The sequence below is a fragment of the Hipposideros armiger genome, unplaced genomic scaffold (assembly GCF_001890085.2).
Source record: "Hipposideros armiger isolate ML-2016 unplaced genomic scaffold, ASM189008v1 scaffold_119, whole genome shotgun sequence".
Classification (NCBI taxonomy): Eukaryota; Metazoa; Chordata; class Mammalia; order Chiroptera; family Hipposideridae; genus Hipposideros; species Hipposideros armiger.
In genome coordinates this window covers 587,816-603,853 of record NW_017731469.1, presented here as the reverse complement: position 1 = coordinate 603,853, position 16,038 = coordinate 587,816, and the positions used below count along the sequence as shown (strand labels likewise).

The following is a 16,038-nucleotide window of genomic DNA, read 5'->3' as shown; positions in this document are numbered from 1 at the left end:
TGAAAAATGCTAAATAAAGGGAAAGAATTAAGACTGCCTTTCTTGTAAAGGTATATTTCAGGGTAACCAAACAGTTGATGAGAAAAAGGTTTTCTCTATTTTAGTTAATAAACAAAGAAGAATACAGAATCAGAATATGCAAACCCTTAGAGAAATAATGGATCTGGGGACAAATATCAACGGAGACTAAACAACAAAAAAGAGACAGACATTGATGCCTCCTGATGGAAGTAAACTATACGGCCTATGAATTATTCCTGACAAAAGTGAACCTGAATCAGATCAAGCTTCTAAATCTACCAGGCAGGAAGAACAGGGGTGAGAGGACTATGTGAAATGACACTGTGAGCATGCAGTCATCAGAATCCAGAATTCAGGAAACTCTATAGGACAAACAAACCTGTTTTCTTCAATAAATAAGCTTATTCAACAGATTTTTTAAATGGAGGGAGAAACATGTAGCTTAAAAGAGACATATTAATAAAATACAGGGTGTGGACTTCCTTTAATCTTGATTCTAAGAAACCAACTGAAGGAAGGGAGGGGGGACTGGATGTTTATGATTTTAGAAAAAAATATTTGTTAAATTTTTTCAGGTGCGATGGAATACTATTCTGCCATAAGAAAAGATGAAATAGTACCATTTGTGACAACATGAATGGATCTTGAGATTATTATGCTAAGCAAAATAAGTCAGACAGAAAAAGTTGAGAACCATATGATTTCACTGATATGTGATATAAAACTGAAAGCAACAACGGAGCAAGACAAACAAACAAAGAAACAAAAACTCAGACACAGACAATAGTTTAGTGGTTACCAGAGGGTAAGTGGGGAGGTTGGTGGTAGACAAGAGTAAAAGGGATCAAATATGTGGTGATGAAAGGAGAACTAACTCTGGGTGGTGAACATACAATGTGATATATAGATGATGTGTTACAGAACTGTACACCTGAAACCTATGTAACTTTACTAACCATTGTCACCCCAATAAACTTTAATTTTTTAAAAAATTATCAGGTGTGATAAAGAATACTGGGTTTGTTTGAATAAAAAAGATACCCTGCCTTTTGGAGACACATACTGAAATATTTATGAGTAAAATGATATATTTTGGATTTGCCTCAAAATAATCCATGGGGTTTGGGGGTTGCTGTTGGAGGACATACAGAAGAAAGAAACAAGAGTGTCATGGTTGATGGTTACACTAGCCGAATGATGGGTAAACAGGGGGAATCATTGTACCATCTTATCTATTTTGTGTGTACATTTGAAATTTTCAATAAATTATTGTTTTAAAACACTGGAAAAATATTTTCCACTGAAAAAAACATACTTGCGTCTAGGGAGCAAGACAGGGCGAGGGGGATGGAGCAGGGAACTATTACCTTTTATTACTTTCATTACTTTTCATAAATCCTGAATTAGAAGTTCAATATTTAGTGCACTGTAATAACAACTATAATACTGCTGAGACCTTTCACTATAACAGATATAATTATCATGAAAGAAACCGGGATAACACTAAAGGATACAACCCCCCTCCAGGTTTACACTAACTTCAAGCACGTTCATAGGACTAACCACTAGCTCACTGCAGCTGTACCTTCTCGTCACTTAATCAGGACTTACCAAAATCTGTCTTCGAATAGCTTCTTCGGAAGCAGTTGAGCTTTCACACATACACACCAACCTGCAAGCAACATGCCGTACTGCAAAACAGTAATTAGATCATAAACACAAAACATTCATTCTCTTTTCACATACACCTATAAAGATAAAAGAGTGAAGTGAAACAAGTTTTGCTATTAAAAATAAGAGTGTTAAAGGCTTTAAAAAACACCAATTATCAAAAGTAAATCACCTGAAATTTATCAAATGAATTATTTGCTTAATGCTCCAGTCAAACAGATACTTGATTTTCAAATTTTAATTTCTGCAGGTCTTAAGCCCCAAAGACTCACCGAAGATGCCTGATGCCATGTGATGCTCTTGTATGAATCATGCTGGCAGCAAAATAATTCTAACTTAACTGGAATATAAAGCTATTCAACATCTGACAAAATTTCTGAACATCATGAGAGTTTTAGATTATTGTCCTAATTTGAAACTTTCTAAATACATGTTTTGCTGTAGATGACGTAAAAGTTCTTAAAGTGTGACTTAGAAAATACAGATATTACAGTTCAGTTCCCCTGAAAATAGTAAAGCTCGAATAATTGCAACCTCTTTGTGTAGCTTCTTTCATCATAAAATATATCCAATTTTTTAAAAAGATGAGTTCACATATAACTGAACTAGTTGCCTTGATGTGAGATCTCAACAGCCATTGCTAACACCTATGCCAATACCATTTTTAATTAATATTCTATTGAAAAGAGATTTGCCCAGCTGAAATTATAGGATAACTGATGTAGTCAGATTTTTATTAGCCATCATGAAATGTAAAATCTATTCATCCCTTACCAAAGGTAATTTGTTTCTGGAAAAAAACTTTCGGTAAAACAACTTGCAATCATATATTTACATTGTCTTGCATTTCCAGTTTGTAAAGGTTTCCTTCACTTTTTCCAAAGTTTACTATTTCTTCAGTATTCTCAGAGATGCTGATGGCTCGATTATTTCCCTTCTCCAAAGATACCTTCAGTATCTCCCTCTCAATTTACTGCTCTCCCTCTGCCTTCAAACACATTCATCTCCCTCCCTTGGAAAAAAATCAACCCCACTGTGCTTCAAGCCTCCATCTTGATTCTCCCCTTCCTTTCTTTGCCAAACTTCATGAACTGAATGATCCATCTGCCACCCCACTGTCTTGCTACTCACTCATCTCCTTAAGCCCCTGCAATGTTTTTGCATCCTTATCACTTTACTAAAACTGCACTACCAAAGCTCACCTTCCCTGACTTCAAAGCAACATTTCAGAACAATCATAATAACCTTTTCGGAAAATACTACTTCTTTGGCCTCACCCTATCCTGGTTCAGCTTTGAGCAGTGTCCCTCTGTGGGAAATGTCTGCATCTAAGAACTTTGCTCCCATCCCCACATTCTTGATCCAGCTGTTTATAGTTATCACCAACAAGCCTTCGGGGCCAAAGGCAGCAGAGGGCAAGACAGAACGCTACTCCAGTAGCAAGATGTTTCCTCTGTGGCTGCCACTCTGCTCTTGTCTCCTCACCAGCCTGTTCTCGGGCCCCCTATGTTATAAACATCTTGGTCAGGTGCCTGCTGATGGACTCCTTACATCTGCCTTACTCTGCTCCATCAGCGCCCACAGCTTCATCCTTGAATTGACTTTAGACAACACAGTGTTGTATCCTCTGGCATTTGTGAATTCTGTTTTTCTTGTTCATTTAGCTGTAACCCATTCCTTCCCAGATTCTCAAGCATAATGTTGCCTGGCATTTTTGTTCTGGAGTCTAACAGGCAAAATTCATTCATCTTTACAAAGCCAAGCAGATCAGACATTCACCTTTTGGTTTGTTGACTCAATGTATCCTTTATAATTAATTGGGCAATATAATTTCCAAAATTGCATTCACTGTCACCATCCTTGCTGGAAATCAGTAACTGTGACCACAATAGACCCTGTCCATTTAGCTAAAGCACTGGAATTTTGCTAGTGAACCACATTTAATGTATCCAAGCAGATTTGGGGGTTTGGGGGTTTTGTTTTGTTATTCTTCTTGTTTGCTCTCACAGGTAGAAAAAAAACTTCTTTAATTTTTCTCTTTAATTTTTCTCAGTAACTCAGCCCAATGTTCATCAACCAACCTCATGAGGAAACTATTCTTTACAGATTTTAAAATCTAAATCCCTCATATAGCAACATTTTTCTATTATTAATGGAGAGAGGAAACTACTCCTTGACGGTCCCTCAGAATCCAGATCATCTCTTCTCCGGGGAAAATAATCCGTGTCCTTTAACGTTTCCTCAAGTTTTCATTTCCCCATCCTTTAATTATCTTTGTTGTTCAGCAGCAGACTATTTCATGCAGTGATGCTTTTAAACTTGTATTAACATGGAGCTAATTTCTGAAAAATCATAAAACTGAGGGAGGTTATTTGCTTGAGAAACCACTATTTATGGGTTGTTTTCCTTACTCGTCTTTTAACAAATTTCTATGTGAGAACTGGTCAAAATATTATTTAAACTGCAAGAACACAATCTGATGTATAATAAGAATACTGCTCACAATATGAATCACAAAGTATATACGTACATTTAGCTTTCTCATCGTCATTTATAACCGAATCTATTCTCTTGGTAACTGCCCAATTCCACAGGTTCACTGCCATTTCTTCAACCTGGAGAAGAGACACATTTTCTTAGCCAGTTAAAATGCTGTCCACCTCCAAAGATACATTATTTCTTGCATGTTTCATGCTTAGTGACTATTGCGGGTAATTTACAGGCCCTCCATAATCTAATCACATTCTACCTTTCCTCTCCCAAACTTCCCCACTGTTGAGTAACGATCTCACTGTCCCATGAACACAACGTGTTCACTCCTATCTATGCACTTTTATTCATACTGGTGGCTTCACCTGGTACACCTCCCCCATTCTCTTTATGTAACTCAAATCAAGTTCAGTCTTACCAGGAACTTCATGGAGTTTTCAGCAACCACTGCAGTCTACACTGATCTCCCTCTTCCTTAATTGAGCAATTAATTATGCTACTTTGTATCATTTATTCCTTAATTGCTGAGTTGTATTCTTATTTCCCAACTAAGCTCCTTGATATCAAAGTTCATGTCTCATACAACTGATGTAGCAATATAGTACCTGCCAAAGTGCTAAACAAAGAATACATATTCAAATAATAAAATTTGTTTAATTATGTTTGCTCAAGAGACTGGGGGGGCAAAGTGTTTAGCAGCTTCTTTGGGGATTTATCTTTTTATCACGTGGAACCTAGTCAGCTGGGTGTAAAAATAAATCAAAGTCATAGTGTCTCAAACATTAAAATGAAGACACACCAAAAATGTGTAATTTGGGACAGGTTCATTTCTGGCAAGAGACCTTTAAAGAAAATAAGTTGTCCTCAGTAGTACTATTGCCTGAGATCAATATGGCATAGCTGTGGCCAAAATCTCCCAGGGTGCTATGGTGACTATAGTAGAAGCTATATACCATTATCTTCCAATAAACGTATTGGAAGTAATATGACTAAGAGGAGTACTAACTGGATAAACCAAAAAAAACATCCTTTATAAACAATGAAGGTACACAATTGTATTTTAGTTTTAATTATTTTCTCCAGTGTCACTGTTCTCACTTACAGTTCCACATTTTTCTGATGCGCTTCCCTTTAAACAGACTATTTACTTAGCATTGCTGTAATTTCACTAACTATTCTGGGGCTAATTCTCATGCTCATCTCCTTCTCTCTCACATAGTATCCCCATGCCACAGTTGACCTAATGATGACTTTCACATGAAGTAGTATTCAATTTGTTTTCATCAAAAACACATGGAGTTAATATTTGACTCCAAATTTCCCAGAGGAACAAATGGTATTTGGGGGGGAAAAAGAAATATCCAGAGTAAAACAACATAAGAAGCTGCCATTTTTGGTATTTCAGAAAGCAATTTGACAACATGTAAAAAAAGCCAAAAAATGTTTGTATCTTTTGACAGAGTAATTGATTTTCTGAGGCTATCCTATAGATACAATCCAAAATGTTCAGGGGATAATATTTGCACTTATTAGTGTTCCTCTTATCATTTACAATGGTGTAAAATTAGCAACAATATAAATATGCAATAACAAAGAAATACATAGATGAATTATGAAAAATCCACTACATGAAATATTATTCAGCCGTTAAAAATAGTGGTCATGCAACCTGGAAGGAATGCATAAATTCCTAGAAACATACAATCTTCCAAGGCTGAATCAGGAAGAAACAGAAAATCTGAACAGACCAATAACTACTAATGAAATCAAACCAGTAATCAAAAGACCCCAACACAAAAGCCCTGGACTAGATGGCTTCACAGGTGAATTTTACCAAACATTCAAGTAAGAATTAATACCAATCTCCAAACTATTCCAAAAATTAAAGAAGATGGAAGGCTCCCAAATTCATTTTACAAGGCCAGCATTACCCTGATAACAAAACCAGAGAAAGCATTACAAAAAAGTAAATTAAAAGCCAATATTCCTGATGAATATAGATGCAAAAATACTCAACAAAAATTAGCAAACCAAATTCAGCAATACATTGAAAAGATCACACACCACGATCAAGTGGAATTTATTCCTGGGATGCAAGGCTGGTTCAACATTCACAAATCAATTAACATGATACATCATATAAACAAAATGAAGGATAAAAATTGTATGATCATATCATCAGATGCAGAAAAAGCTCTTGACAAAATCCAGCATCCATTTATGACCAAAATTCCCAGCAAAGTGGGAGTGGAAGGAACATACCTTAACATAATAAAAGCCATATATGACAAACCCTCAGGTAACATCATACCGAGAGGTAAAAAGCTAAAAGCTTTTCTTCTAGATAGCAAACAAGACAAAGATGCCCATTCTTGCAACTTTTATTCAACATAGTACTGGAAGTCCTAGCGATAGCAATCAGACAAGAAAAAATTTTTTAAAAAGGTATCCAAATTGGAAAGAAGTAAAACTCATTATTTGCAGATGACATGATACTACATGTAGAGAACCCTAAAGAAGCCACAAAAAAGCTTTCAAAATCAGCGTTTGGATGGTGGGTCCCCATGTGTGTTCAACATGCATATCGAGAAGTGTTATTTCTCTTTGGGGCCCATATACCCCAGCCAAAGCATGATGTTCATCTGCAACAATTGCGCGGTGTTCAAATTCTGTAAATCCAAGTGTCATAAAAACTTTTAAAAAGTGCAATCCTTGCAAGATCAGGTAGACTAAAGCATTCCATAAAGCAGCTGAAAAAGAGCTTACAGTGGATAATTTTTTTATATAATTTTAAGATTTTTATTGGGGAATTGGGAGGGGGAACAGTGTTGGGGAATTGGGGAAGGGGAACATTGTGTTTTACCAGGACCCATCAGCTCTAAGTCAAGTTGTTGTCCTTCAGTCTTAGTTGTGGAGGGCGCAAGCTCAGCTCCAAGTCCAGTCGCCGCTTTCAATCTAGTTGCGGGGCGGGGGGAGGTGCGTAATCCACTATACCATGCGGGAATCGAACCGGCAACGTTGTTGCACACTGAGCCATCCAGCAGCCCGTCGGCAGCTCGCTGCTGCTCAGTGCAAGGTGCCACGCCATGTTCAATCTTAGTTGCAGGGGAAGGGTGCAGCCGACCATTCCACACAGGTGTGGAACTGGCAACCTTGCTGCTAAGAGCACGCGCTCTCACCAGCTCAGCGGAAGCTCAGTTAGGGCGCAGCTCACTGGCCCATGTGGAAATTGTACCACCAACCCTGTTACTCAGAGCTTGCGTTCTTAATCAACTGAACCACTCGTCCAGCCCTACAGTGGATAACTTATGTGAATTTGAAAAATGTAGAAATGAACCTGTCAAGTACCAGCGAGAGCTGTGGAAAAAAATCTATCGATGTAACGAAGAGAGTCGAAGAGATCAAACAGAAACGTCAAGCTAAATTTATAATGAACAGGTTGTAGAAAAATAAAGAATTACAGAAAGTTCAGGACATCAAAGACGTCAAGCAAAACATTCATCTCATCCAGGCCACTTTTCATGCAAAGAAAAGCAGTTGGAAAACAAAACGGTACAGAAATTACAACAGGATGTGGACACACAAGTTGTTTTTGAAAATCTTACTGTCTGTAAACATTTCTATGAGTGCACTGGAAAATCTCTTTTAGTGACTTAGAACATCTAAATTATTGATTTTTTCACTTAAGGTGACTCAAATGAAAAGATGATTAAAAATACATCTCTTCGACATTGCTACCTGCAAGACATCAGATATCATTGGTGCTAGACTGCATCTCAATGTTAAACCATCACTGATAGATGTACTTATGTAAATCATGAAAATTCTATAAATACAGAAGTGAATCATGGACATAAAATAGTCATGCCACTTGCATAGTGGCAGAATTTATGCAATAACTAATGACAAAAATTCATGGCTAGTGATAAATAAAATAAAACTTTCTTTGCACTATAAAAAGAATCCACAAAAACTATTAGAACTAATAAATGAATCAGTAAAGTAAAAACACAAAATTAATATTCAGAAATGGATTGCATTTTTATACACCAATAGTGACCTCACAGAAAGGAATTAAGAAAGCAATCCCTTGGAGCAGCCGGTTAGCTCAGTTGGTTAGAATGCAGTGCTCATAACACCAAGCTTGCTGGTTCGATCCCTGCATGGGCCACTGAGTTGTTCCTTCCACAACTAGCCTGAAACAACTATTTGACTTGGAGCTGATGGGTCCTGGAAAAATACACTGTTCCCCCAAATAAATAAATGAATAGAGGGTCAGCCGAGTGGCGCGATAGTTAATAACTGGCTTGGGACGCAAGAGGACCCCGGTTTGGATCCCACATATGAGGGCCAGTGACACTGCCCTCTACAGCTAAGATGCTGAACAACAGCTCAACCTGGAGCTGGGCTGCCATGAGTCCCCGGCGACGGCATAGGCTGCAGCCCCTGTGGCAGTGGGTTGCCATGGGCTACCGTGTGTAGTCAGCAGCCAACGAAAGCGGCCAGCAGCCACAGTGAGCGGCTGTCCAGAAGCCAGCGACTGATCTGCCTTGCCTGGGAAGAGTGCAATGATGGTGCCAACTTGGGCCAGTGAAGCAATGTCCTCTACAACTAGACTGAAGAACAAAATGACAGCAACTTGACTGTTTCCCTTCCCCCAATTCCCCAATAAAAATCTTTTAAAAAAATAAATGAATAGAAAGCAATCCCACTTATAAATGCATCAAAAAAGATAAAATACCTAGGAATAAATTTAACCAAGGAGTTAAAAGACCTATACTCAGAAAACTATGACACTGGGCCGGCCAAGTGGCTCAGTTGGTTAAAAGTTTACTTAAAAGACCGCAAGCTCTGAGCAACAGGGCCACATGGGCCAGTGATGCTGCACCTGAGCTGAGCTGTTGCTGAGCTGCCGACCAGATGGTTCAGTGGATAGAGTGTGCACTCTTAACAACAAGGCTGCCAGGTTCAACTCCCGCATGGGATGGTGGCTATGCCCACCCACAACTAAGATTGAACACAGCACCTTAAGCTTAGAGGCCACCTGCTGCCGACCGGCAGCCAGATAGCGACTGGCGCCCTCCACAACGACGACTGAAGAACAACTTAGCTGGTCCCCTTTCCCAATCTCCAACACTGTTCCCCTCCTCCAATTCCCCAATAAAATCTTTAAAAAAATTTTTAGGGCGGGCCTAGTGGCTCAGTTGGTCAAGAGCTCACTCAAGAGCGCGAGCTCTGAGCAACAGCTGTTGGAGTCCCAGCCCGAGATGAGCTGCTGCTGAGCTGCCAACAGGTGGCAGGATGGCTCAGCTTAAAAAAAAATTACAATAAATATGGGAAGAAAAGAGAAGAAACTGCCTTTTTACAGTGCCAAAAATACTACATGTACACTATAATTATAGATACATAAATTAAAATATGGAAATTATTAAAGAAAACATTAAAATGAGTGTAGTAATATTGAAGTGGTATGAGTTTCAGTGATATTTTTTCTCCATTTTTCAAACTTTATATAAAGTTTTATTATTTTTTTTTCCATATTATGTTCGAAAGAAAGGATAAGATTATGACTGTAAACACTTCATATTCACAAAATTCAGATTTATTCAGCAAATATGTACTGAGCACACGTATGGCAAATGCGCTAGGTGTGTATAAATGTGTAATGATAAGTACTGTGAATATATGCAGCAAACAGAAGTATATAATATGAAAGATTAGGCTTTGCATAACCAACACACTGTACATCTACAACTAGTATAAAATAATATTGAATGTCAACTATAAAAAATAGTATTGGGGATATAAAGTACAGCATAGGGAACATAGTCAATAATACTGTAATGACTATGTACAGTGTCAGATGAGTAACAGATTTATTGGGGTTATCACTCTGTGAGGTATATAAATGGCTAATCTCTATATTGTTTTATCCACCTGAAACTAATAAAACGAAGAAAAAGAAAAGAAAAACATTAGCCTTTCCAGAAAGAAAATAAACTGAAGGCACTTCCAAAACCAAAAGACCTTCTTGTAAAATAAGACCAGACTCTTTTCCTGAATCTTATAATCTTGTTTCACTAACAACAAAGTACAGTATAAGGTTATAATTTTTTTTAAGATTTTTATTGGGGAATTGGGGGATGTGAACAGCGCTGGGGAATTGGGGGAAGGGGGAACAGACAAGTTGCTGTCGTTTTTGTTCTTCAGTCTAGTTGTGGAGAACGTTGCTTCACTGGCCCAAGTTGGCACCATCATTGTGCTCTTCTCGGGCGAGGCAGATCAGTCGCCGGCTTCTGGACAGCCACTCACCATGGCTGCTGGCCGCTCACGCTGGCTGCTGGCTACATACGGTAGCCCATGGCAACACCCTACCACAGGGGCTGCAGCCGCCATCGCCGTGGCCAGCGACTCACAGCTGCCCAGCTCCAGGTTGAGCTGTTATTCAGCATCTTAGCTGTAGAGGGCAGTGTCACTGGCCCTCATATGTGGGATCCGAACCAGGGCCCTCTGGCGTTACAAGCCAGTTCTTACCCATTGTGCCACTCGGCTGGCCCTAAGGTTATAATTTTTTAAAAAGATTTACCCATAAAAGAATACACTAAAAATTTTAGAATTAACAAGTTCAGCAAGGTTGCAGAATACAAGATTAATACACAAAATGAATTGTATTTCTATACACTAGCAATGTAATCTGAAAATTAAATGAAAGAAACAATTTCATTTACAATAATACCAAAAGAAATAAAATATGTAGGAATAAATTTAATAATAAAGTGTAAACCTTACACTCAAAAAAATAAAAAGAAAAACACTGTTGAAAAAATTAAAGAAAACTTAATAAATGGAAAGGCTTAATTAAAAACTTAATACCAATATTATTAAGATGGTGAAACTGTCCAAAGTGATCTACAGATTTAAGGCAATAACTACCTAAATTCCAGCTAGCTTCTTTGCAGAAATCAACACGCTAATCCTAAAATTCATATGGAAATTCAAGGGACCCAGAATAAACAAAACAATCTTGAAAAACAAGAACCAAGTTGGAGGATCACACTTCTGAATTTCAAAATTTACTACAATCTACAGTAATCAAGAGTGTGGCATTGGAGCTGGCCTAGTGGCATGTTGGTTAAGAACTGGCTTGGGACACCAGAGGGCCCCAGTTCGGATCCCACATATGAGGGCCACTGACACTCCCCTCTGCAGCTGAGATGGTGAACAGCAGCTCGACCTGGGGCTGGGCTGTCTTGGGTCGCCGGCGACAGCATAGGCTACAGCTCCCTGCTGCAGTGGGCTGCCATAGCTACCGTAAGTGGCAGGCAGCCAGCATGAGCGGCCAGCAGCCGCCATGAGCGGCCATCCAGAAGCCGGCGACTGATCTGCCTCACCCGGGAAGAGCACAATGATCATACCAACATGGGCCAGTGAAGCGACATCCTCCACCACTAGACTGAAGAACAAAAGGACAGCAACTTGTCTGTTCCCCTTCCCTGACACCCTAACGCTGTTCCCCTCCCCCAATTCCCCAATAAAATCTTTAAAAAATAAAATAAAACACAAGATACTAATTCACACTCACCAGGATGACTATAATCAAAATACAGATAATAACAAGTATTGTTGAGGATGTAGAAAAATTGGAACCCTCATACACTGCTGGTGGGAGTGTAAAATGGTGCAATCACCTTGGAAAACAATCTGGCAAGTCTTCAAAAGTTTAAACAAATTTACCATAAAAAGATTCCAAATTTACCAGCAATTTAACTCATAGGTATATACCTAAGAGAAATTAAAACATAAAAACCTATACATCAGCGGTTCTGAACATCTCACAGGGGTCGCCTAAAACCATTGGAAAATACATATTTTCAATGGTCGTAGGCACCGAGACACCACTCCATTATCCGTCTCCAGGCCCACATGCAGATACGCCCACATACGAGTACCCATTCGACCCCCAAAGGGGTCACAACCCACAGGTTGAGAACTGCTGCTGTACATGAATATTCACAGCAGCATTATTCATAATAGCCAAAAAGATTAAATAACCCAAAAGTTCATCAACAGATGAAGAGATACACAAAATGTGGCCTATCCAAAGAATGGACTATTATTCAACCATAAAAAGTAATGAAGTACAGATCCCTGCTACAACATTGAAGAACCTTGAAAATATTTTGCTAAATGAAAGAAGTCAGTCACAAAAGACAACATATTGTATTACCCCATTTATAGAAAATGTCCAGAATAGACAAACCCATAGAGGCAGAAAGATTAGAGGTTGTCCAGGGCTGAGGGAGTGGGGAGGAAATGGTTCTTTGGGAGAAGTGATGAACATGTTCTCAAATTAATTGTGGTGATGGGTGCACAAATCTGTGAATATACTAAAAACACTGAATTATACACTTGAAATGGGTAAATTATATGGTTTGTGATTATATCTAAATCAAGCTATTATATGTAAAAAAGAGATATATATATACAATAAACTTTATTCTCAGTTTTCCATATGCGCAGTTACCAAAATGGAAGGCTTTGCCCAAAGTAAACGTTCCAAAAAGTATCTCAGAACCTTAAGGCAATTTCCAAATTAAGTAACAGACCTTCATTTAAACACCAGAAAAAAATACCCTCCAAGAAAGCACACCTGAAGGCTTATATTCAATTGAGTTCTCCACTGGTTTCTAAAATTATTTTCCCTAAATGCATCACTAGGTTTCAAAATCCAAAAATAGATTTCTATGTACTTAGCAATGTTTTATCATGAAGACTACTTTTTTTTTACTTATACATTAATTAAAATGATCAATCATCAAAAATTATCAAACTGATTTTTATACCAACCTGAGCATCCTGCATTTCAGCCATAGATTCCCTGTTGATATTTTCTACATCCAAGAACAGTCTATCAATTGCCTCAGTCATGTCAGATAAATCATCGCTTATAATCAGATTTTCAATAATATCTGAAATAACAAGAGGATAAAATTGCTGTGAACTACCACCATTAGCCAAAAGTAGGAAATCATTCTGAAATCTGTCCCTAGATCTTTGATCAAATGAATATAGCATGAAGAAACTTTGAATGATTACCTTAGAATAAAAATAAATAGAAAATGTTTATTTTAGCTAAAAGGACAGTACAATTTTCAAATAAAATTTATATTTCCTGGGAATCACTTGTTTATAACAATCATTATTCTTGTTCTTAGAAAGTAAAATGCATTGATTTCACAAATAGTAATGTTATTATAGGTCATATTAAAACTACAAAATAAAGACTAATAATGTCTTTAAAACTAGAAAACATAGAAATTCTAAAGGCAGACCTAGATATGTGCCCTGTAAAACAGAAATACTTATTAATACTTTCAAGCATTAGACAGACATAGCTAACTTATCCTGTCTCTGAAGTCTTGACCTTACTTTGTGAGAAAAAAAATGACAGGCTCAATTAGTGACAACATTAGCCAGTTACTGAATCTGTACAAATGATGTCACCATTTTCTAAACATGTTGGAGAGGCTGTGGAGAAAAAGGAACCTTCATACACTGCTGGTGGGAATGTAAATTGGTGTAGCCACTATGGAGGGCAGTGTGGAGGATTCTCACAAAATTAAGAGTACAATTACCATCTGACCCGCCAATCCCTCCTCTGGGTATCTACCTGAAATATTTGAAAACTTTTATTGCTAAAGATATATGTAGCCCTATGTTCACTGCAGCATTATTTACAGTGGCCAAGACATGGGAACAACCTAGGTGTCCTTCAATGGATGAATGGATAAAAAAGATATGGTACATATATACAATGGAATATTACTTGGCCGTAAGAAAGGATGAAATACTGCCATTTGCAACAACATGGATGGATCTTGAGAGTATCAAGCTAAGCAAAATTCAAAAACCATATGATTTCATTCATATGTGGGATATAAAACAAAAAGCAACAAACGAACAAAACAAAGTCATAGACACAGACAACAGAGGGTGGTTATCAGAGGGGAAGGGAGGTGGGGGGAACATGAAGAGGATAAAGGGGGCCAAATATATGGCAATGGAAGGAGACTATACTTTGTGTGGTGAACACACAATGCAATATACACATGATGTATTCTAGAATTGTAAAGTTGAAACATATAGTGTATTAACCAATGTCACCCCACTAAATTTAATCTAATTTAAAAAAAAGTAACTGTGATATATACAATGGAATATTACTCTTCCATAAAGAAGAATGAAATCTTACCATGTGTGACAACATGATGGACCTTGAGGACATTATGTTAAGTGAAACAAGTCTTAGAAAGACAAATACCATAGGATCTCATTTATATGTAGAATCTTAAAACAAGCAAACAAACACCAAGCTCATAAATACAGAGAACAGGATGGTTGTGGCCAAGGGGCAGCGAGGGGGGAGGTTTGGGGTGGGTGGGAGGTAACATGGGTGAAGGGAATAAAAGGTACAAACTTCCATATATAAAATAATTCATGGGGATATAATATACAAAATGGCAACTAGAGTTAATACTGTATTGCATATTTTAAAGTTCTTAAGAGAGTAAATCTTAAGTTTTCATCACAAGAAAAAAAAACCTTTGTAACTATGTATGGTGATGGACTTACTGTGGTGATAATTTCCCAATATATACAAATATCAAATCATTATGTTGTAGGGCCAGCCGAGTGGCTCAGTTGGTTAAGAGTTGGCTTAAGAGAGTGAGCTCTGAGCAACACGGCCTCCAGTTTAATTCCCACATGGGCCAGTGACGCTGCACCCGAGCTGAGCTGTCGCTGAGCTTCCAACAGGTGGCAGGATGGCTCGGTTGGTGTTAAGATTGCCTGTTCAATGGTGGGCTACGACCACCCGCAACTAAGACTGAACTCGGCACCTTGAGCTGAGCTACTGCCCAGATGGCTCAGTGAATAGAGCATGCGCTCTTAACAACAAGGCTGCCAGGTTCGACTCCCGCATGGGACGGTGGCTACGCCCACCCGCAACTAAGATTGAACACAGCTCCTTGAGCTTGGAGGCCACCAGCTGCCGACCGGCAGCCAAATGGTGACTGGCGCCCTCCACAACTAACATTGAAGAACAACTTGGCTGGTCCCCTTCCCCAATTTCCCAACACTGTTTCCCTCCCCCAATTCCCCAATAAAATCCTACAAAAAATATTCAGCTGACAAATCTATTAAGTCCCCCTTCACTTTAAAAAAAAAATCAGGGCAGGCCAAGTGGCTCAGTTAGTTAAGAGCTCACTCAAGAGTTTGAGCTCTGAGCAACAGTGGTTCGATGCCCAGCCCGAGTTGAGCTGCCAACAGGTGGCAGGATGGCTCAGCTAAAAAAAAAATCATTATGTTTTACACCTGAAACTAATCTAATGTTGTATGTCAATTATACCACAATTTTTAAAAAGATTTTATTGGGGAATTGGAGAGGAGAATGGTGTTGGGGAATTGGGGAAGGGGAACAGCCAAGTTGCTGTCCTTCAGTCTTAGTTGTGGAGGGCGTAGCCAGCTCAGCTCCAAGTCCAGTCTCCATCTGGCCACCCGTCAGTAGCTCGTGGCCACTCAGCTCAAGATGCCATGTTCAATCTTAGTTGCAGGGGGCCACAGCCCCCATCCCATACGGGAGTTGAACTGGCAACATTGTTGTTAGGAGCATGTGCTTTCACCAACTGAGCCATCCTGCCACCTATTGGCAGCTCAGCAGCAGCTCGGCTCAGGTGCAGCTTACTGGTTCATGTGGGAATTGAACTGGCGACCCTATTGCTCAGAGCTTGCACTCTTAACCAACTGAGCCATTCGGCCGGCCCCTGAAAAGAAAATCTTTTTTTTTTTTTTTAATTT

General features: G+C 38.7%; 1 protein-coding gene and 1 pseudogene across 1 annotated transcript in view; one reads left to right on the top strand and one right to left on the bottom strand.

Annotated features, from left to right (window-relative positions):
* Positions 1-4,612, bottom strand: part of TEX11 (testis expressed 11) — a 132,394-nt gene extending 127,782 nt beyond the window's left edge. The window contains exons 1-3 of the mRNA XM_019647972.1: positions 4,601-4,612; positions 4,223-4,307; positions 1,633-1,712 (exon numbers count right to left, since the gene is read on the bottom strand). Of these exons, the coding sequence (XP_019503517.1) occupies positions 1,633-1,712; positions 4,223-4,307; positions 4,601-4,612 (177 nt within the window). The remainder of the gene's footprint in view (positions 1-1,632; positions 1,713-4,222; positions 4,308-4,600) is intronic.
* A 2,147-nt stretch (positions 4,613-6,759) lies between these two features.
* On the top strand, positions 6,760-7,839 carry LOC109385574 (probable ribosome biogenesis protein RLP24 pseudogene; annotated as a pseudogene).
* The last annotated feature ends 8,199 nt before the right edge of the window (positions 7,840-16,038 follow it).